Source organism: Leptodactylus fuscus, chromosome 11, assembly GCF_031893055.1.
Source record: "Leptodactylus fuscus isolate aLepFus1 chromosome 11, aLepFus1.hap2, whole genome shotgun sequence".
In the NCBI taxonomy this organism is placed as follows: domain Eukaryota; kingdom Metazoa; phylum Chordata; class Amphibia; order Anura; family Leptodactylidae; genus Leptodactylus; species Leptodactylus fuscus.
The window spans coordinates 1,795,051-1,819,939 of NC_134275.1; the positions used below are offsets into that span (position 1 = coordinate 1,795,051).

At 45.1% G+C, this 24,889-nt stretch overlaps 1 protein-coding gene across 1 annotated transcript in view; it reads right to left on the minus strand.

Annotated features, from left to right (window-relative positions):
* TENM1 (teneurin transmembrane protein 1) overlaps window positions 1-24,889 on the minus strand; it is a 441,834-nt gene that overhangs the window by 21,127 nt on the left and 395,818 nt on the right. The window contains exons 28-29 of the mRNA XM_075259290.1: window positions 22,164-22,336; window positions 18,408-18,643 (exon numbers count right to left, since the gene is read on the minus strand). Of these exons, the coding sequence (XP_075115391.1) occupies window positions 18,408-18,643; window positions 22,164-22,336 (409 nt within the window). The remainder of the gene's footprint in view (window positions 1-18,407; window positions 18,644-22,163; window positions 22,337-24,889) is intronic.

The following is a 24,889-nucleotide window of genomic DNA, read 5'->3' on the forward strand; positions in this document are numbered from 1 at the left end:
TGTGCAGGGGCCACTATGGGACATAATACTGTGTGCAGGGGCCACTATGGGAGATAATACTGTGTGCAGGGGCCACTATGGGGGATAATACTGTGTGCAGGGGCCACTATGGGACATAATACTGTGTGCAGGGGCCACTATGGGGGATAATACTGTGTGCAGGGGCCACTATGGGGGATAATACTGTGTGCGGGGGCCACTATGGGACATAATACTGTGTGCAGGGGCCACTATGGGACATAATACTGTGTGCAGGGGCCACTATGGGACATAATACTGTGTGCAGGGGCCACTATGGGACATAATACTGTGTGCAGGGGCCACTATGGGACATAATACTGTGTGCAGGGGCCACTATGGGACATAATACTGTGTGCAGGGGTCACTATGGGGTATAATACTGTGTGCAGGGGCCACTATGGGACATAATACCGTGTGCAGGGGCCACTATGGGGGATAATACTCCATGGAGGGGCCACTGTTGTCCAGGAAAAGGGACGCTATGCTGTTGGGGGGCCACAAGGCATAAATTATCTGTAGGGTCCAGTCTCTGCTAGTTCCAGCCTTGGGTGAGACAACACTTGCCCTCATCATGCCCCGTTTTTAGGAAAATGGCAAAAAAAAGTTTTGCAGAGAAATTTGTGACTTTTTGTCCCTTGTATGAGTAATAAAGCGGGGCCAAAGTGTATATAATACCATCCATGCGCGTGCTCCAGGTACCATTGTACTACTTGTATAGATGTTATTTAACTGGTCAAAGAACGCTGTTCAGATAGAAAAATGTGAACATAAAAGATGTGACAATCAGATAATAGTGGTATTGTGTGTGTGTAACATTGTCTTCCTTGTATGCCCAGCGTTATCAAGGCTAATGGCACAATCAGACAATTAAAGCCACGTTACCGCCACTTCTCGCCTATTAATACTTTCACCCTTAGGCTTTTTCCTTGCACATTATTCTGTAAAGCCCATGTACTACATAGCGGAAGCCTTTAGTATCTATGTAGAGGGGGTTTATTTAGTGCCCCATATTATATTATATTATGTTGAAAAGACATCAAAAGAATAAAGAGAGAGAAGATGGAATGGAGGGGCAAATAAAGAGAATAGCAAAGGTATGGCTGATATTTAGGTCGGGTGTAACAATGTTACTTTATCCGTCTCTATATTTATCCATTAGAATCGTCACCAAATGTTCTGCACATCTTACGTTGCAGTGAAAGTGATTCAATTTATATAAAGAGGAGAAGCCATTAACTGGGTTAAAAGTGAAAGAAGGGAGGGGGAGTATAAAGAGTATGACAGGGGTTTATTGGGGGGGGGGGGGGGGGCTATAGCTTTCCTGCCCTGGATAAGATTTAGTACTAATATATCAAGATCTCACATGGCCTCATTGACTGCCTTAGTATAATATCGAAGTCTTGTTCATTCTTAAGCCAACAAAGGAGGAGGAGGGTGGGGGGGATGAATGGGGAGGGGTGAGGGGGGGTGAATGGGATGGGGTGGGGGGTGAATGGGGAGGGGTGGAGGGATGAATGGGGAGGGGTGGGGGGGATGAATGGGGAGGGGTGGGGGGGATGAATGGGGAGGGGTGGGGGGGATGAATGGGGAGGGGTGGGGGGGTGAATGGGGAGGGGTGGAGGGATGAATGGGGAGGGGTGGGGGGATGAATGGGGAGGGCTGTAGGGATGAATGGGGAGGGGTGAGGGATGAATGGGGAGGGGTGGGGGATGAATGGGGAGGGGTGGGGGATGAATGGGGAGGGGTGTAGGGATGAATGGGGAGGGGTGGGGGATGAATGGGGAGGGGTGGGGGGATGAATGGGGAGGGATGAGGGGGGGTGAATGGGGTGGGGGGGTGAATGGGGTGGGGTGTAGGGATGAATGGGGAGGGGTGGGGGATGAATGGGGAGGGGTGGGGGATGAATGGGGAGGGGTGGGGGATGAATGGGGAGGGGTGGGGGATGAATGGGGAGGGGTGGGGGATGAATGGGGAGGGGTGGGGGGATGAATGGGGAGGGGTGGGGGGATGAATGGGGAGGGGTGGGGGATGAATGGGGAGGGGTGGGGGATGAATGGGGAGGGGTGTAGGGATGAATGGGGAGGGGTGGGTGGATGAATAGGGAGGGGTGTAGGGATGAATAGGGAGGGGTGGGGGATGAATGGGGAGGGGTGGAGGGATGAATGGGGAGGGGTGGGGGGATGAATGGGGAGGGGTGGGTGGATGAATGGGTGTCCATCCTGGCCGCCGTGAGAAAGTGACGTAGAGGATCGCCCTTAACCCCGGATATCTTACCTAAAATGAGTGAGAGGAGAGCCAACTGGGGAGAGGTGACCAAATATCAACCGCTGACATTTTTATATAGAGAGAATATAGAGGACCAAAAGATCTAGATCACATTGCAGTCCCACCAAATATGGCAGACATCAGGGTACGTAGGAATAGCTTAAATGCACCGAAACTTTCCGTAAAATTCTAGCTCATGGATAGCCAATAGGGTTGAGCCAATCTTCAGATTTCAGAATCGATTTTAAAATCTGATTTCCGATAATTTTCAAGCCGATCCCAATCGTGAAATTTGCTCGATTGCCGATCAGGATCCGATCCGATCCCTCAACCCTATTCATGATATATACATGAATAGGGTTGAGCCGATCTTGAGATAACCTCTGACCTCGATCCCGCCGGAAATGATTGGGATCGGAATTCCAATCGCAAAATTTACTGATCTTTTCCAATCCCTCAACCCTAATAGCCAACTAAAAGGTGGTACAAACAGAGACTAGGCCGTCTAAAGCTGCGCCCGATTGATCATCCAGTATCACCCACCTTAACCTTAGTTAAAATACTGATGGAAATTCTACCGTGACAACATATGCTAAGCCTGCGAGTATTTGCATAGCCTAAAAAAAAGACTTTAAAAGAATAGTCTCAGCAAACCAAACACATTGCAAGACCTGGGGGGTGGGGGGTGCGAGATATAAAAGATTCATAGAATACTGAAGCAAAAATCGCTGTATCATACCGCGCCCCCTCAGGCCCTGCGAGGCGCAGAACTACTTTAAAAAATGAGGACTTGTAAGTTGAAGAATGATTCGCTTTAAAGGCAGTAAACAATTATTACATCTGGAGTGTGGAGACGCCACGCAGAATTCATAAAGATGCAGAAGTATTTAATTTCAAAAGGGTCAAAAATATGGAGACAGAGGATCGGATCTGATGACATTGATTTATGACTTTATGCTGGAGTCATAATTCATAGTCAAATGCCTAGGGAGGGGAATTTATCTAATCTGCCACTTTTGTGTGTAGTGCTTGGAATTTGAAGTAATCCAGCCTAATGTCTGACGCCTTCCATTTCTTTTAATTTTTGCTGCAGCTTCCCTTCCGCTATATCCGTAGTAAGCAGATTAGCTGATGTGCTGATGTGTAGTTAAAAAAATAATAAAAATATCAGTATGTTTTTGGAATATAGGAGGAAATCCATGCAAACACAGGGAGAACATACAAACTCCTTGCAGATGTTGTCCTTGGCAGGATTTGAACCCAGGACTCCAGCACTGCAGGGCTGCAGTGATAACCACTGAGCCACCATGTTGCCCCTTAGTGTCTTGGCTTCATATGTTTTGTGTGGTGTGTTGAATACATTGTTTCGTGCTGTATTTAATACACCGATCTATATAAACTATTGTGGTTACCACTAGTCACTGACGTAAACCTGGCTCGTCTTCAGTGCAATGTGGCACATCCATGATGCATATTTGGCGAATCTAAAATTTTCAAATTGCTAGTGTGAGTGTGAATTTTTATTATAAACCGGGGCCTTGCTTAAATGTGCCTGAAAGTCTGGCTTAAAATAAGCCAACTAAAGCTAAGACCACACATTGTGGAAAAGCGGAGTTTTTTTTGTTGCATTTTTTTGGTGCATTGTTTGATCTCATCCAAGGAGAGTCTACAAGGGAAATTTACAGGAAGCCCTTGTACTTCTCCACTCTTGGAATTGACTCAAAAAATGGCAGCAAAATCTGCAACAAAAAAATAGATAGATAGATAGAAGATAGATAGATAGATAGATAGATAGATAGGAGATAGATAGATAGATAGATAGATAGATAGATAGATAGATAGATAGGATAGATAGATAGGAGATAGATAGATAGATAGATAGATAGATAGATAGATAGATAGATAGATAGATAGGAGATAGATATATAGATAGATAGATAGATAGGAGATAGATAGATAGATAGATAGATAGATAGATAGATAGGAGATAGATAGATAGATAGGAGATAGATAGATAGATAGATAGATAGATAGATAGATAGATAGATAGATAGGAGATAGATAGATAGGAGATAGATAGGAGATAGATAGATAGATAGATAGGAGATAGATAGATAGATAGATAGATAGATAGGAGATAGATAGGAGATAGATAGATAGGAGATAGATAGATAGATAGATAGATAGATAGATAGATAGATAGATAGATAGGAGATAGATAGATAGATAGATAGATAGATAGATAGATAGGAGATAGATAGATAGATAGGAGATAGATAGATAGATGGATAGATGGATAGATGGATAGATAGATAGATAGATAGATAGGAGATAGATAGATAGATAGATAGATAGATAGATAGGAGATAGATAGATAGGAGATAGATAGATAGATAGATAGATAGATAGATAGATAGGAGATAGATAGATAGGAGATAGATAGATAGATAGATAGATAGATAGATAGGAGATAGATAGATAGATAGATAGATAGATAGATAGGAGATAGATAGATAGATATGAGATAGATAGATAGATAGATAGATAGATAGGAGATAGATAGATAGATAGATAGATAGATAGATAGATAGATAGGAGATAGATAGATAGATAGATAGATAGGAGATAGATAGATAGATAGATAGATAGGTGATAGATAGATAGATAGGAGATAGATAGATAGATAGATAGATAGATAGATAGATAGGAGATAGATAGATAGATAGATAGATAGATAGGAGATAGAAAGATAGATAGATAGATAGATAGGAGATAGATAGATAGATAGATAGATAGATAGATAGATAGGCGATAGATAGATAGATAGATAGATAGATAGGAGATAGATAGATAGATAGATAGATAGATAGATAGATAGATAGGAGATAGATAGATAGATAGGTGATAGATAGATAGATAGATAGGAGATAGATAGATAGGAGATAGATAGATAGATAGATAGATAGATAGGAGATAGATAGGAGATAGATAGATAGATAGATAGATAGATAGATAGATAGATAGGAGATAGATAGATAGATAGATAGATAGATAGGAGATAGATAGATAGATAGATAGATAGGAGATAGATAGATAGATAGATAGATAGGTGATAGATAGATAGATAGATAGATAGATAGATAGATAGATAGGAGATAGATAGATAGGAGATAGATAGATAGATAGATAGATAGATAGATAGATAGATAGGAGATAGATAGATAGATAGATAGATAGATAGATAGGAGATAGATAGATAGATAGATAGATAGATAGGAGATAGATAGGAGATAGATAGATAGATAGATAGATAGATAGATAGGAGATAGATAGATAGATAGATAGATAGATAGGAGATAGATAGGAGATAGATAGATAGATAGATAGATAGATAGATAGGAGATAGATAGATAGATAGATAGATAGATAGATAGGAGATAGATAGGAGATAGATAGATAGGAGATAGATAGATAGATAGGAGATAGATAGGAGATAGATAGATAGATAGATAGATAGATAGATAGATAGATAGATAGGAGATAGATAGATAGATAGATAGATAGGAGATAGATAGGAGATAGATAGATAGATAGATAGATAGATAGATAGGAGATAGATAGATAGATAGATAGATAGATAGATAGATAGGAGATAGATAGATAGATAGATAGATAGGAGATAGATAGATAGATAGATAGATAGATAGATAGATAGATAGATAGGAGATAGATAGATAGATAGATAGATAGATAGATAGATAGGAGATAGATAGGAGATAGATAGATAGATAGATAGATAGATAGGAGATAGATAGATAGATAGATAGATAGATAGATAGATAGATAGGAGATAGATAGGAGATAGATAGATAGATAGATAGGTGATAGATAGATAGATAGATAGATAGATAGATAGGAGATAGATAGATAGATAGATAGGTGATAGATAGATAGATAGATAGATAGATAGGAGATAGATAGATAGGAGATAGATAGATAGATAGATAGATAGGAGATAGATAGATAGATAGATAGATAGATAGATAGATAGATAGGAGATAGATAGATAGATAGATAGATAGATAGATAGATAGATAGGAGATAGATAGGAGATAGATAGATAGATAGATAGATAGGAGATAGATAGATAGATAGATAGATAGATAGATAGATAGATAGGAGATAGATAGGAGATAGATAGATAGATAGATAGATAGATAGGAGATAGATAGATAGATAGATAGATAGATAGGAGATAGATAGGAGATAGATAGATAGGAGATAGATAGATAGATAGGAGATAGATAGGAGATAGATAGATAGATAGATAGATAGATAGGAGATAGATAGATAGATAGATAGATAGGAGATAGATAGGAGATAGATAGATAGATAGATAGGAGATAGATAGATAGATAGGAGATAGATAGATAGATAGATAGATAGATAGGAGATAGATAGGAGATAGATAGATAGGAGATAGATAGATAGGAGATAGATAGGAGATAGATAGATAGATAGATAGGAGATAGATAGATAGATAGATAGATAGATAGATAGATAGATAGATAGATAGGAGATAGATAGGAGATAGATAGATAGGAGATAGATAGATAGGAGATAGATAGGAGATAGATAGATAGATAGGAGATAGATAGATAGATAGATAGATAGATAGGAGATAGATAGGAGATAGATAGATAGATAGATAGATAGATAGATAGGAGATAGATAGATAGATAGGAGATAGATAGATAGATAGATAGATAGGAGATAGATAGGAGATAGATAGATAGATAGGAGATAGATAGATAGGAGATAGATAGATAGATAGATAGGAGATAGATAGATAGATAGATAGCTAGATAGATAGATAGATAGATCGGAGATAGATAGATAGGAGATAGATAGATAGATAGATAGATAGATAGATAGATCGGAGATAGATAGATAGATAGATAGATAGATAGATAGGAGATAGATAGATAGATAGATAGATAGATAGGAGATAGATAGATAGATAGATAGATAGATAGGAGATAGATAGATAGATAGATAGATAGATAGATGATAGATAAATAGATAGATAGATAGATAGATAGATAGGAGATAGATAGATAGATAGATAGATAGGAGATAGATAGATAGATAGATAGATAGATAGATAGATAGATAGGAGATAGATAGATAGATAGGAGATAGATAGATAGATAGATAGATAGATAGATAGATAGATAGATAGGAGATAGATAGGAGATAGATAGGAGATAGATAGATAGATGATAGATAGATAGATAGGAGATAGACAGACAGATAGATAGATAGATAGATAGATAGATAGGAGATAGATAGATAGATAGTAGAGATGAGCGAACACTAAAATGTTCGAGGTTCGAAATTCGATTCGAACAGCCGCTCAATGTTCGTGTGTTCGAACGGGTTTCGAACCCCATTATAGTCTATGGGGAACAGATACTCGTTAAGGGGGAAACCCAAATCCGTGTCTGGAGGGTCACCAAGTCCACTATGACACCCCAGGAAATGATGCCAACACCTCTGGAATGACACTGGGACAGCAGGGGAAGCATGTCTGGGGGCATCTAACACACCAAAGACCCTCTATTACCCCAACATCACAGCCTAACAACTACACACTTTACACACTCAATACCACATCTCTGACAGTAGGAAAACACCTTGAAACATGTGTATTTGGCACTTGCAGTGAGGAGAGCTTGTCACCAGCAGTGAATTTGGCCCTTGTAGTAAGTTGAGGTTGGCACCAACATTTGTTTTGAAAATCAGGGTGGATTGAGCCTCTAACCAGCAGAGTTTGGGCAAATTCATGGTGGAGGGAGCCTCTAAAAACCCCAGTTTGGACCAATTCATGGTGGAGGGAGCCTCTAACCAGCCCAGTTTGGGCAAATTCATGGTGGAGGGAGCCTCTAAAAAACCCAGTTTGGACCAATTCATGGTGGAGGGAGCCTCTAACCAGCCCAGTTTGGGCAAATTCATGGTGGAGGGAGCCTCTAAAAAACCCAGTTTGGACCAATTCATGGTGGAGGGAGCCTCTAACCAGCCCAGTTTGGGCAAATTCATGGTGGAGGGAGCCTCTAAACAGCCCAGTTTGGGCAAATTCATGGTGGAGGGAGCCTCTAAACAGCCCAGTTTGGGCAAATTCATGGTGGAGGGAGCCTCTAACCAGCCCAGTTTGGACCAATTAATGGTGGAGGGAGCCTCTAACCAGCCCAGTTTGGGCAAATTCATGGTGGAGGGAGCCTCTAAACAGCCCAGTTTGGACCAATTCATGGTGGAGGGAGCCTCTAAAAAACCCAGTTTGGACCAATTCATGGTGGAGGGAGCCTCTAAACAGCCCAGTTTGGGCAAATTCATGGTGGAGGGAGCCTCTAACCAGCCCAGTTTGGACCAATTCATGGTGGAGGGAGCCTCTAAACAGCCACGTTTTGGGAAATTCATGGTGGAGGGAGCCTCTAACCAGCCCAGTTTGGACCAATTCATGGTGGAGGGAGCCTCTAACCAGCCCAGTTTGGACCAATTAATGGTGGAGGGAGCCTCTAAACAGCCCAGTTTGGGCAAATTCATGGTGTAGGGAGCCTCTAAAAAACCCAGTTTGGACCAATTCATGGTGGAGGGAGCCTCTAACCAGCCCAGTTTGGACCAATTAATGGTGGAGGGAGCCTCTAAACAGCCAAGTTTGGACCAATTCATGGTGGAGGGAGCCTCTAAAAACCCCAGTTTGGACCAATTCATGGTGGAGGGAGCCTCTAACCAGCCCAGTTTGGGCAAATTCATGGTGGAGGGAGCCTCTAACCAGCCCAGTTTGGACCAATTAATGGTGGAGGGAGCCTCTAAACAGCCAAGTTTGGACCAATTCATGGTGGAGGGAGCCTCTAAAAACCCCAGTTTGGACCAATTCATGGTGGAGGGAGCCTCTAACCAGCCCAGTTTGGGCAAATTCATGGTGGAGGGAGCCTCTAAACAGCCCAGTTTGGGCAAATTCATGGTGGAGGGAGCCTCTAACCAGCCCAGTTTGGACCAATTAATGGTGGAGGGAGCCGCTAACCAGCCCAGTTTGGACCAATTAATGGTGGAGGGAGCCTCTAAACAGCCAAGTTTGGACCAATTAATGGTGGAGGGAGCCGCTAAACAGCCCAGTTTGGACCAATTCATGGTGGAGGGAGCCTCTAAAAACCCCAGTTTGGACCAATTCATGGTGGAGGGAGCCTCTAACCAGCCCAGTTTGGGCAAATTCATGGTGGAGGGAGCCTCTAAACAGCCCAGTTTGGGCACATTCATGGTGGAGGGAGCCTCTAACCAGCCCAGTTTGGACCAATTAATGGTGGAGGGAGCCGCTAAACAGCCCAGTTTGGACCAATTCATGGTGGAGGGAGCCTCTAAAAACCCCAGTTTGGACCAATTCATGGTGGAGGGAGCCTCTAAAAAACCCAGTTTGGACCAATTCATGGTGGAGGGAGCCTCTAACCAGCCCAGTTTGGACCAATTCATGGTGGAGGGAGCCTCTAAACAGCCAAGTTTGGACCAATTCATGGTGGAGGGAGCCTCTAAAAACCCCAGTTTGGACCAATTCATGGTGGAGGGAGCCTCTAACCAGCCCAGTTTGGGCAAATTCATGGTGGAGGGAGCCTCTAAACAGCCCAGTTTGGGCAAATTCATGGTGGAGGGAGCCTCTAACCAGCCCAGTTTGGACCAATTAATGGTGGAGGGAGCCGCTAACCAGTCCAGTTTGGACCAATTAATGGTGGAGGGAGCCTCTAAACAGCCAAGTTTGGACCAATTAATGGTGGAGGGAGCCGCTAAACAGCCCAGTTTGGACCAATTCATGGTGGAGGGAGCCTCTAAAAACCCCAGTTTGGACCAATTCATGGTGGAGGGAGCCTCTAAAAAACCCAGTTTGGACCAATTCATGGTGGAGGGAGCCTCTAACCAGCCCAGTTTGGACCAATTAATGGTGGAGGGAGCCTCTAAACAGCCAAGTTTGGACCAATTAATGGTGGAGGGAGCCTCTAAACAGCCAAGTTTGGACCAATTAATGGTGGAGGGAGCCGCTAAACAGCCCAGTTTGGACCAATTCATGGTGGAGGGAGCCTCTAAAAACCCCAGTTTGGACCAATTCATGGTGGAGGGAGCCTCTAAACAGCCCAGTTTGGGCAAATTCATGGTGGAGGGAGCCTCTAACCAGCAGAGTTGGTGGAAATCAGGGTGGAGGGAGCCTCTAACCAGCAGAGTTGGGGGAAATCAGGGTGGAGGGAGCCTAGTATTAGCAGAATTGTGCAACGCTTATGGTGGATGAGTATGAGGATGCGGAGGAATTGGAGAGGTTGAGTACAGACATGGAGTTTCATGTTGGGGTGCTTTACACAGGTGGGCACAAAAATGAAGGCTCTATCCAGTGGTGGTTCATTTTTATCAAAGTGAGCCGGTCGGCACTCTCAGCTGACAGACGGGTGCGCTTGTCAGTGATGATGCCACCGGCTGCACTGAACACCCTCTCAGATAGGACGCTGGCGGCAGGACAGGACAGCACCTCCAAGGCATATAGGGCAAGTTCAAGCCACAGGTCCAACTTCGACACCCAATACGTGTAGGGCGCAGAGGGGTCGGAGAGGACAGGGCTGTGGTCGGAAAGGTATTCCCGCAACATGCGCCTATACTTCTCACGCCTGGTGACACTAGGACCCTCCGTGGCGGCACTTTGGCGAGGGGGTGCCATCAAGGTGTCCCAGACCTTAGACAGTGTGCCCCTCGTTTGTGTGGACCGGTGAGAACTTGGTTGCCTACTGGAGGAACTGCCCTCCCTGCCGCCAACGTCACATGCTGGAAACATCTCCATCATATTCTGCACCAATTGCCTGTGGCAAGCATTGATGCGATTGGCCCTCCCCTCTACCGGAATAAAAGACGAGATGTTGTTTTTATACCGGGGGTCAAGGATAGCAAAGATCCAGTACTGGTTGTCCTCCATGATTTTGACAATACGCTTGTCGGTTGTAAAGCACCCCAACATGAACTCAGCCATGTCTGCCACAGTGTTAGTTGGCATGACTCCTCTGGCCCCACCGGAAAGTTCAATCTCCATTTCCTCCTCATCCTCCATGTCTACCCATCCGCGCTGCAACAATGGGACGATTCGAAGTTGCCCGGAAGCCTCCTGTATCACCATCACATCATCGGACAACTCTTCTTCCTCCTCCTCCTCCTCCTCCATTAAACGCAGTGAAGCGGACAGATGTGTGGACCTACTCTCCAGCTGTGACGGATCGGATGCTATCCCTAACTCCTCTGTGTGATCTGAGTTATCCCTGATGTCAATCAGGGATTCTCTCAGAACACACAAGAGCGGGATTGTAAGGCTCACCATCGCATCCTCAGAGCTCACCCTCCTTGTGGACTCCTCAAAGACCCGTAGGATGTCACAAAGGTCTCTCATCCATGGCCACTCATGGATGTGAAACTGAGGCAGCTGACTTTGTGGCACCCTAGGGTTTTGTAGCTGGTATTCCATCAAAGGTCTCTGCTGCTCAACCACTCTATTCAACATCTGAAACGTTGAGTTCCAGCGTGTGGGGACGTCGCACAAAAGCCGGTGTTGTGGCACATGCAGGCGTTGCTGGAGAGATTTTAAGCTAGCAGCGGCTACTGTCGACTTGCGAAAGTGGGCGCACATGCGCCGCACTTTCACCAGTAGCTCTGGAACATTGGGGTAGCTCTTTAGGAAACGTTGCACCACTAGGTTGAAGACGTGGGCCAGGCATGGAACATGTTGGAGTCCGGCAAGCTCCAGAGCTGCTACCAGGTTCCGGCCGTTATCACAAACGACCATGCCTGGGCCCAGGTGCAGCGGCTCAAACCATATTGCCGTCTCATCGAGGAGGGCATCCCTCACCTCGGAGGCAGTGTGCTGTCTGTCCCCCAAGCTGATCAGCTTCAGCACAGCCTGCTGACGTCTACCAACGCCAGTGCTGCAACGTTTCCAACTCGTAGCTGGGGTCAATCTAACAGCGGAGGAGGAGGCGGTGGCAGAGGAGGAGGCGGTGGCGGAGGAGGAGGCGGTAGAGGAGGAGGAGGAGGGGGGTGTTCTTCTCGTGTCCCTGCCAGGAATGTTAGGCGGGGAGACGAGGTACACCGGGCCAGTTTGGGAAGCAGTCCCAGCCTCAACTACATTCACCCAGTGTGCCGTCAGTGAAATGTAGCGTCCCTGTCCGCATGCACTTGTCCACGCGTCGGTGGTCAAGTGGACCTTTGTGCAAAGCGCGGAACTAAGGGCCCGCCTGATGTTGAGTGACACGTGCTGGTGCAAGGCGGGGACGGCACACCGGGAGAAGTAGTGACGGCTAGGGACGGCATAGCGAGGTGCCGCAGTTGCCATCAGGTCCAGGAAGGCGGGAGTTTCAACAAGCCGGAACGCCAACATCTCCTGGGCCAGCAGTTTAGCGATGTTGGCGTTCAAGGCTTGCGCGTGTGGGTGGTTAGCAGTGTATTTCTGCCGCCGCTCCAATGTCTGAGAGATGGTGGGTTGTTGTAAAGAAACGCCTGATGGTGCCTTTGATGGTGCAGGAGAAGGAGATAAGACAGGACCAGGGGAGGATGAGGTAGAAGTCAACAAAGTGGCGGAGGCAGATGAAGTGGTGTCCTGGCTCGTCCTCTGGAGTGCATCGCCAGCACAGTCAGCAGTGGCAGTGGCAGAGGCAGAGGCAGTGGCAGAGGCAGTGGCAGTGGCGTGAACGGCAGGCGGCCTTTGTCCTGCCGTTGCTGCCTGTCACTGATTCCAGTGCTTGGATTCCAAATGACGGCGCATTGAAGTGGTGGACAGGTTGCTCTTCTCAGAGCCCCTAATCAATTTCGAGAGGCAAATTGTGCAGACAACACTATATCTGTCCTCGGCGCATTCCTTGAAAAAACTCCACACCTTCGAGAAACGTGCCCTCGAGGTGGGAGTTTTTCGGGGCTGGGTACGAACTGGAACATCTTGGGAGATTCCGGGTGTGGCCTGGCTTCGCCTAAGCTGCTGACCTCTGCCTCTGCCTCTAGCTACCCTTTTTGGTGCTGCACCTGCCTCAACATCCACACTACTTTCCCCGCTTGACATCCCCCCTGTCCAGGTCGGGTCAGTGTCCTCATCATCCACCACTTCCTCTTCCAACTCCTGTCTCATCTCCTCCTCCCGCACAATGCGCCGGTCAACTGGATGCCCTGACGGCAACTGCGTCACATCATCGTCGATGAGGGTGGGTTGCTGGTCATCCACCACCAAATCGAACGGAGATGGAGGAGACTCTAGTGTTTGAGCATCTGGACACAGATGCTCCTCTGTTAGGTTCGTGGAATCGTGACGTGGAGAGGCAGGTTGAGGGACAATGAAAGGAGCGGAGAACAGCTCTGGGGAGCAGGGACAGTTTGGGTTATTGTTCTGTAAAGCTTCGGAATTTTGGGAGGAAGGAAGACAAGACTGTTGGGTAATAGGAGGAGAGGAGGCAGAGTCTGACTGGCTGCTGGACAATGTGCTGTAAGCGTTCTCTGACAGCCATTGCAAGACCTGTTCCTGGTTCTCGGGCCTACTAAGGTTTGTACCCTGCAGTTTAGTTAATGTGGCAAGCAACCCTGGCACTGTGGAGTGGCGCAATGCTTGCTGCCCCACAGGAGTAGGCACGGGACGCCCTGTGGCTTCACTGCTACCTTGCTCCCCAGAACCATTCCCCCGACCTCGCCCACGGCCTCGTCCACGTCCCTTTCCGGGAGCCTTGCGCATTTTGAATTCCCAGTTAGAAATTGGCACTATATACCAGTAGCAAAAATTGTGGGTGCACGTAACCCCAATATATTCTTTGAATTCCCAGTCAGACACTGGCACTATATGGCAGTAGCAAGAAATGAGGGTATTTGTATTCCCAATATATTCTTTGAATTCCCAGTCAGACAATGGCACTGCATACCAGTAGTAAAAATTGTGGGTGCACGTAACCACAATATATTCTTTGAATTACCAGTCAGAAACTGGCACTATATGGCAGTAGCAAGAAATGAGGGTATTTATAACCCCAATATATTCTTTGAATTCCCAGTCAGACAATGGCACTGTATACCAGTAGTAAAAATTGTGGGTGCACGTAACCCCAATATATTCTTTGAATTCCCAGTCAGACAATGGCACTGTATACCAGTAGTAAAAATTGTGGGTGCACGTAACCCCAATATATTCTTTGAATTCCCAGTCAGACACTGGCACTATATGGCAGTAGCAAGAAATGAGGGTATTTGTATTCCCAATATATTCTTTGAATTCCCAGTCAGACAATGGCACTGTATACCAGTAGTAAAAATTGTGGGTGCACGTAACCCCAATATATTCTTTGAATTACCAGTCAGAAACTGGCACTATATGGCAGTAGCAAGAAATGAGGGTATTTATAACCCCAATATATTCTTTGAATTCCCAGTCAGACAATGGCACTGTATACCAGTAGTAAAAATAGTGGGTGTATATAGCCCCAATTCTATTGCTAGGGGACTTGCAGGGTATTTCTGGGGTGAAGGTGGGGGGGCACACCGTTGGAACGGGTATCGGGGTATATATCGGGTATACGGGAATACACTGACAGTGTATTCCATTCAGGATCCTGGGAAAGCTGGGTTGCGGCGATTGAGCCCGTCAGTACCACGTTACACTGACAAGCTTCTCCCTGGAATTTAGCTCTTATAAGAGCTGTTGGTTGTCTTCTCCTTCCTATCCTAGCCTGTCCCTGCCTACCCAGAATCTAAGCCCTAGCTAGCTGGACGGAAACCTCCATCCCCGGTGAATTGCAAGCTCAGAATGACGCGAAGCTGGGCGGCGCTGTTCTTTTAAATTAGAGGTCACATGTTTTCGGCAGCCAATGGGTTTTGCCTACTTTTTTCAACGTCACCGGTGTCGTAGTTCCTGTCCCACCTACCCTGCGCTGTTATTGGAGCAAAAAAGGCGCCAGGGAAGGTGGGAGGGGAATCGAGTAATGGCGCACTTTACCACGCGGTGTTCGATTCGATTCGAACATGCCGAACAGCCTAATATCCGATCGAACATGAGTTCGATAGAACACTGTTCGCTCATCTCTATTAGATAGATAGATAGATAGATAGATAGGAGATAGAGCTCCTACACCGGAAACCAGTGCAGTGTGAAGGTGAATGGGAAAAGGACAGCATACTTCCAACAGGCCCGAGGGGTCAGACAAGGCTGTAGCCTGAGCCCAACGCTCTTCAACATCTATATCAATGAACTGGCTACAGCCCTGGAGGCCTCACCAACCCCAGGCCTCACCCTGAACAATCGAGAGGTGAAGTTCCTGCTATACGCCGATGACCTCCTACTCCTGGCCCCCACCGAGAAAGACCTCCAAGAAAGCCTGTCAGTGCTGGAAAAATTCAGCACCACATGGGCCCTACCCATCAACCAGAAGAAGACCAAAATCATGGTATTCCAGAAGAAGGGCCACAATAAAGCCTCCACCACCCCACAATTCACACTGAATGGCTCCACACTGGAGAAAACCAACAGCTACACCTACCTGGGGCTGGAGCTCAGCCAATCAGGAAGCTTCAAAGCAGCAATAGAAACCCTGAAAGCAAAAGCCTGCAGAACCTTCTATGCCATCAGAAGACAACTGTACCACCTCAAACCACCGGTGAGGGTCTGGCTGAAGATATTTGACGCAGTCATCACCCCGATCCTTCTCTATGGCAGTGAAGTTTGGGGCCCAGCCACCTACCCAGACCAGTCAAAGTGGGATTCCAGCCCAACAGAGAACTTCCACCTGGAGTTCTGCAAATACCTGCTCCATGTCCATCGCAACACCACCAACATGGCCTGCAGGGCAGAGCTAGGCAGACTCCCCCTATGGCTCACCATACAGAAGAGGGCGCTAGCTTTCCAGGCACACATCCAGGGGAGCGACTCCTACCACCACCAAGCATGGCTAAGCCACCTGAGCAAACCAGACACTCACCAACCAAACAGCAGCCAACCACCAAACCAAAAACACCAACAGATGATAACCAAGGCCGAAATAAAGGCGACCACAGAGGCAAACAGAGAGCGGTACATTGAAGAATGGAGAAACGAAATAAATAACTCCAAGAAACTCACCGTGTACCAATCCCTACAAAGGGACTACACCATGGCCACCTACCTGGAGAGAATACGCCACCCCAAGCACAGACAGACCCTGAGCCGATACAGACTGAGCGCCCACAACCTAGAGATAGAGACGGGGCGATACAGACAGACGTACAAGCCACGGGAGAAGAGACTGTGCCAGCACTGTGACCAGGGGGTCCTAGAAGACGAGACCCACTTCCTGCTACACTGCACCAAATACTCAGCTGTGAGGGCCGTCTACTACCAAAGACTCTCTGCCCACATCCCAGACTTCATATCTGCAGACGAGAAGAGGAAACTCTACATCCTACTGGGAGAAGAAGAGGCCACTGTGGAGATCGCTGCCCAATACGTGTCCAGCTGTCACCAAACCAGAGGAAGATGAGACTCCATGGACTGTTATATTTATCCCAATACACCCGCCCCACCCACCCCCACCCCCACCTCCCCATATAGCAGTCACCAACGAAGAGGAAGACGAGACTCCACGGACTGTTACACCCCAAACCAACCGCCCCACCCCACCTCCAACCCCCCCCCCCCCCTAATAGCAGTCACCAACGAAGAGGAAGATGAGACTCCATGGACTGTTATAACCCAAACCCCCCCCCCCATACCCACCACCCACCCAACCCAACTCCCCCCCCCCCACTTTACTAGCTTTGGCAATGCCAAATACCTATTCGGACGTGCCAATAAAGCATTTTTTGATTTTGATTTGATTTGATAGGAGATAGATAGATAGATAGATAGATAGATAGATAGGAGATAGATAGATAGGAGATAGATAGATAGATAGATAGATAGATAGATAGATAGGAGATAGATAGATAGATAGATAGATAGGAGATAGATAGATAGATAGATAGATAGATGATAGATAGATAGATAGATAGGAGATAGATAGATAGATAGATAGGAGATAGATAGATAGATAGATAGATAGGAGATAGATAGATAGATAGATAGATAGATAGATAGGAGATAGATAGATAGATAGATAGATAGATAGATAGATAGATAGATAGATAGGAGATAGATAGATAGATAGATAGATAGATAGATAGATAGGAGAGATAGATAGATAGATAGATAGATAGATAGATAGATAGATAGATAGATAGGAGATAGATAGATAGATAGATATGAGATAGATAGATAGATAGATAGATAGGAGATAGATAGATAGATAGATAGATAGATAGATAGATATATAGATAGATAGATAGATAGATAGGAGATAGATAGGAGATAGATAGATAGATAGATAGATAGATAGATAGATAGGAGATAGATAGATAGATAGATAGATAGATAGATAGATAGGAGATAGATAGATAGGAGATAGATAGATAGATAGGAGAGATAGATAGGAGAGATAGATAGATAGATAGATAGATAGATAGGAGATAGATAGATAGATAGATAGATAGATAGATAGATAGATAGGAGATAGATAGATAGGAGATAGATAGATAGATAGGAGAGATAGATAGGAGAGATAGATAGATAGATAGATAGATAGATAGATAGATAGATAGATAGATAGATAGGAGATAGATAGATAGATAGATAGATAGATAGATAGATAGGAGATAGATAGATAGATAGGAGATAGATAGATAGATAGATAGATAGATAGATAGAAGATAGATAGATAGATAGATAGATGGATGTGACATCGGTCGGAGGTTTTTCTTTAAACACCGAGTGATGTATAAAAGTAAAAAAAATGGTGAGTAATATGAAACACGATTTTGTCTCCTTTGCCGCGGATTATAGTTTCTCTTTAATCTCTCAAAGTCAATTCTCCATGTACAACCACCAGATGATTCCTGTTTTGCAATTACAGTACATGAAACAAATTGGTTCTTCCCACACAGCAAGAACACAGCAGAAGGATTGTAATTTATTACAGCTAGGTAATAATATGACAGAGACAAAGCCTTACCCTTAAGCGTCTTTCAAAAGAGGAGATATTGCCTTTGTTCTGCTCCTTCCGTTGTCGCCACTCGATGAGATTGGGGCTGTGCTCCCCGGGCAGAGTGATATTACATTTACCCAAGGTTGGACTGACCACTCCTGCCAGGATATGGGGCTCCGCATTCAGGCTGATCTCCATCCCACTGGCAAAGGTCACCCGTAGTGAGCCATCGGGGTTAACGCGATAGGTGTTAATATTGTTTTCTGTCAATATACAAGATCCGCATTATAAGTTATGTCTCTGTACGTGGAGGGAAACATTATATTTACATCATAGATTTACTATAACTCACACAATAAAATTGATATGCGAAATATCTGAAACTACGCAGTCCCTGACTGATATAGATTTCCATTTTGGCACCTAGGCCCTTCCTTGGTTTGCATGAGAGCTCCATGTATTGTGGTTCAATCCCCTCCTATACATGTAAACTTAGTATATGGCTTCCAGTGGCCGCATCACTTGATTGGGTCCGGGTTTAGGTGTCAGACCCGACCAATCTCATATTAATGACCTGTGGACAGGATCAACTATCTTCAGATCCTAGACAACACCCTTAAATTCTTTGATTGTCCCCTTGAAGCACCTACAGTATCAATCCTAATCCTTATCCTTTATATACAGATTTGCGAGAGGCTTGGGACAATACAGCGCGGTTATACCATAGCCCAAGAGGCTCTTGGTGAGTCCTCATAGAGGATAATGGAGCATCGCTGGTAGAGTTGTCCAGATACATCCAATATGTTTTGGCCAAAGTCTACTCTGCCTGATAGCTATTCCTCCCAATGCTCAGCCAAGCATACATGTCTTCTGAATGGAGCGAGGGGCATAAGCTGATGTGAGGAAACAGTTGGGGGTCTCCATACACAGAAGATAGTTGGTTGGCCCCACCGATTGGGTCAAGAAGTAAAATCACATTTTGTGGTTTGTATAAAGTGACTTAGAACATCATTGTCATTATGGAAGGTCAAATCATGACGGAAGAACAAGCAAATCTATTAGAAAGCTGGAAAGTCTTCAGACTGGTGTCTGGTAAACGTCACGTCAGTGCGGTCCGTAGCTCCGTGCTCATATGTACCATGTCATGGTGTGAACACGTGTGAATATGACACCTGCCTTGTGGCCCATTAACTCTTATGTGTTTAGGTGACAGCCTCCATTATGTCCTAGTGCTGACAAGTTCTGTGTGTACGAGGGGGAGATGAGCTTTCCTGTTACAACACCATCTTATCACCTACAAGTTACAAGCTGATATGCAGATGGTTATTAAGATGCCAAAACCAATAAACTCAATAACTTGTCACATTTTCTGTTATTTCTGGGGTATAAATATGTTGTAATTGCTGCGCAGCATAAATTTTGGGACAAAGATAGACAGAAATGTGTCCGATGTCTATAGATAACTATGCCCTGTTGTGTTTCCCGCAATATGGGTGCAAAGACCTGGCCTGACCTCAGATCTAAAGAGCCAAACTTACAGCCTGACACTGATCTATACTGATGTACGTTTAATGCCCCTTTCACACTTGCGCCCGGTCTCCGGTTTGTGCACTCTGCCGGGTTTCCGTCTTCTGCTCCGGTGAAACTGGACCGGGGACAGAAAGCAGGCGGTCAGTTTTAAAACCCATTTACTAGAATGGGCTTGCAAAGGTGACCGCCCGTGAGCGTCTTCTGCCTCTCCGCGGGGAAACTATTATTTCAAGCCACAAAGTCGGACAGGCAGGATTTTGTGTCCGGTTAAAAAAAATCGTTTTCCTTGCGGACAGGCAGAAGACGCACATGGGCGGTCACCTTTGCAAGCCCGTTCAAGTGAATGGGTTTTAAAACTGACCGCCCGCTTTCCGTCCCCTGTCCAGTTTCGCCGGGCAGAAGATGGAAATCTGGCAAAATGCACCAACTAGACAATGAGCGCAGGCGTGAACCCGCTCTATGGCTGGGCTGTAGCGTATATCTAGAATATGTGCACAGAAATACGTCCAAGGTTTTTTCCCCTATGAGAGTACGGATATTATTTCCATGTTCATTCTGCGTATGGAGCCAGCGATATTCAATGCCACTATTCATATGTGTGACCATGGACATAGCTCATGCCCAAGTGGGTAATTGGTCTTAATGGATTCCTCAGAGACTTGAGTTTATTGAGAAATCCATGAAAATGGTCCAAGAAATAAGATGACTTGGTTAGGTGAATAGATCCATTCTTTTCTATGGCACTGTGTGATGTCCATTATAGTGTACAAGGCCGAGAAAGCCTTTGTGTGAATAAGCACTTAGATGAAGCTACTAAGACGTTCTAATAGGATTTATTCCAGGCAGTCACGGACTGTATCCTTGCTGAATATACATCTCATACCAGTTACATTTGTATCTTATTACTTATAGAGATACTTTAATAACTATTCTGTAACACTTTCCATATGTCATTGTATTTTCATTGTATAAATCTCATAAAAGTCAAGAGAGAGTGAATAGAAAAATCAGAGTCCTCATTATTACCTACCAGTCATATGGGATCCATTTTGTGTATCTGCTTGAGGTCGCGACACATGAGCAGGATTGGTCTGTGAGATATGGACCAGAAGCCGGTGATATCTCCTGGACCAGACTCTGAGCCAAGCCCTGGACCCGGGCGTACCTACCAGGGTAGCAGTGGTAGCCCAGAATATTAGGGAGCCCGACTGGCATTTTTTAAAAATTTTTTTAATAGGATGTTACCTGCTGGAGTAACCCCAGCAGATCATGGGCCCCTTTGACTTACTGATCCTTGCGCATGCTCGGGGCGGCCTGCGCATCCCCTTGTTCAGAGGTCGCTGTGATCAGGAAAGGGGATCAGTAAGTAAGGTTGCGGGCCCGCAAACCCCACAAACACCGCTATCATTATCAGATCCCCAAGTATAATGATCGGAGGACTAGAAGAGGTGAGGGAACATAACAAACTGTGTCATTTACCTCTCCTGGGTTCCGGGATTATTTGGTGATGTCCCAGATGTCACATGGGCTGGGCTCGCATCATTTTGCATCACGACGCAGAGCTGGCTCATGTGACGTCTGGTCAGCGAGAGTGCATTGGAGCCCAGGAGAGGTAAGCACCTCCGCATAGTCTCCGATTATTATACTCCAGGGTCTGAAAAGACCCCATAGTATAATAACTGTTCTTGGGTGGTCCGTAATGGGGCATGATACTGGAAGCAGAGGCCACTACGGAGCGTAATACTGTGTGCAGGAATGTGGTTTATGCCTGGGAACGTTAGGGGGGAGGTTGGTCAGTCAGTCAGTCAGGGTCTTCGGGGTCAGTTGGGGGGGATGCCCCATGTCAAATGTTCACCCGCCATTCCTAGTTACGCCACTGAGTATAGCCAAGGGGGAGAAGGACCTCCTGACATCATAGATGACTATCTTGTCCATTTCAGGGTTTGATCCTACAGTTGACATCTGGGCCATATTTCACAGCCTGAATCTGCCCGGATGAGGTTCGCCTTATAGGAGCAAATTCAGGTCAATGGAGCAAAATACATGGAGCCTGCCGGCAAAATTCAGCTACCAAGAGAAGTAACCTCAATATGGAATCTCCTGTACTCCAGACCTGGATATTGTGCCTCATATTCTCCTGTATGTCACTTCTTACTGATAAAATGTGACAAATATCAGACACCTGACCTCTGATCAATGTCGGCACTCATTTCTTGTTAACATTGGCTGCCATTGTTGCTTTCTTTCCCGTACCTTGCTTTAGCGCATATACAATGCTTGTTGCTGAGATATTAGTGGTGGTGATAACATTTTCCTTGTTTGAAGTGTCAAGCTCGACCCGGGTGGATTTTTCCATATCGCTGTGGAAACTGCTGACTTCTCCGGTTGGAAAGGTTGCATTTGTTAAATGTCCTTCGGGGTCATACCTTAAAATAGAAAAAGAAAACACATGAATGTCATTAGGTTTTTTTTTTTTTAGCAGCGTCCAAGGTTTCATTTCTACACATTTATTAGATGGCTGGATTATTCAGGGAGAGGATAGACAGGCGGGATCATAGACTAGCACTGACAATACTTATTATTACACCGTGCGGGGAGAAAGCTAATTGGAACTTGTATAAGAGGCCGAGTCAATGGGAAAAATCATTACATTGATACAATGTACTTAAATACGGGGAAAGATGAAACAGCTGCAGCGGCGGGAACTATCTAGCAGAACAGATTGTCCTAAATATACAAGAAACCACTTGCCCAAAGCTAGAAGAAGGGGCACAACCTGGACTCAGCCCCCTCCCCCACCCAGGTGCCTCATACCATTTACAATACAGGGGCCTTCACATGTGGCAAAGAGGTCAAAAAAATCCTACAAGACGGGGGAATATTTTGACGGAATGGGGGGAATTTATTATTATTATTCTACCTATGTCAATCATCTGGCACAGATGGGCGATAATGTGACCCATCTATGGCACGAGACCCAAGTCGCCACTTTCTGCAAATGTGGGAAGAATGGGGCAGAGAGTAGGGGACGCCTTCACCCAACATATTTGGTCTTTACCTAATTGGCCTAGATTTCCATTCTGGCACAAGAACAGACACCCCGATTTATTAAGTTAGGCACGCCTTGCACCACTCAGGTCCTCTATCAAGATTGGGGTACAAAAAGTCAGTCTTAATGTATCTGCCCCATTATTTTTGTGTTTATAGAACACACGTAAAAACAATGTGTATATACCGTATCCTATGTCACCGCCTGGTCCGTCCGGACTATAAGCGTATCATCAAACATGGCACAGACAGAAATTTTGGTGACTGTTTCATACATCTGAACAGACTCTTGGACCCCAATAATCTAGAAGAGTGTCTACCACCTACCATGTGTCATATTGAGGTCTGTTTATATAGCAGAGGAGAGCCCCCCAGACACGAGAGGGAAGGGACCAAGGTCACCCTAATGGAATTTATAAAAATTCATCGTCCCATTAAACTTTGGAGAGAATTTTGGTTTGGTTAGATATACATGCAAAGCAGTTAAAGGGGTTCTATGGGATGTTGATCACTGTCCTTAGGACAGGGACTGTAGTATTTGGAGAGGGGCTGTGGCCTACGGTACGCCCCGAGGGGGGGCTAGGGCTGACGGGCAGAGTTCTCACGGCGCCCCCACATGAGAATTGCTCCACCAACTAAGAACGGCCATTACTTACCCAACACAGCACTGTACATTATATAGTACCTGACATTACAGTTCAGCCACATTTGCTTTAATGGGACTGATCTGCAGCATGGGCAGGTGACTAATGGACATGATACCATTGGCCTGAGAAGAGGAAATCTAACCCACAAGCTCTACAAACAGCCGATCATTGGGGGTCCGAGTGTTAGACTTTACATTAATACTGATGGTCTAATCTAAGAATACATCAGATCTTTGTCAGGCATTGAACTTCGGTTCCTCCAGTAGGTGGCGCTAGAGATCTGGTCAGTGTATCCTAGTTCTTGTGACACTACAAGTCTCAGCATGCTGTATAAGGACAGTACAGCAGGTTTGTATGCTGTGACATGTAGAGTCCTGAAGGTTGCAAAGCCCTGGCCTTAGTGGTGTAACTAAAGTCTTGTGGGCCCCGGTGCAATCTTTTGTCTGGGCCCCCTACCTCATCCCTACAGTGAATTCTTGATAGTGATGGTTACAGGTGCTGAGGAGTTTAATCCACTTTAGTGTGGTCGGGTAATCTGTGGGTCTCCTTGATTTATGGGTCAGATGGAAGCTGCAATCTCAATAATGATGCCAGTGCTTATGGGCCCCCTATGGCTCCTGGGCCCTGGTGTGACTGCACCCCCTAAAGTTATACCCCTGCGTGGCCTAGCCCATACTTGCTAAATTTTCATGATTAGAATGTGGAAACCTTCCATTATGTGTAGCAAACAGCCCTTTGGGTTGTGACACATCACTTCTTGTTGCGTTACAAGCGATGTGAGCACACAATGGGCCGCCAAGTCACATACAGTCCTATGAAAAAGTTTGGGCACCCCTATTAATTTTAATCATTTGTAGTTCTAAATATTTTGGTGTTTGCAGCAGCCATTTCAGTTTGATATATCTAATAACTGATGGACACAGTAATATTTCAGGATTGAAATGAGGTTTATTGTACTAACAGAAAATGCGCAATATGCATTAAACCAAAATTTGACCGGTGTAAAAGTATGGGCACCTCAACAGAAAAGTGACATTAATATTTAGTAGATCCTCCTTTTGCAGAGATAACAGCCTCTAGTCGCTTCCTGTAGCTTTTAATCAGTTCCTGGATCCTGGATGAAGGTATTTTGGATCATTTCTTTCTACAAAACAATTCAAGTTCAGTTAAGTTTGATGGTGGCTGAGCATGGACAGCCCGCTCTCAAATGATCTGAAAACAAAGATTGTTCAACATAGTTGTTCAGGGGAAGGATACAAAACGTTGTCTCAGAGATTTAACCTG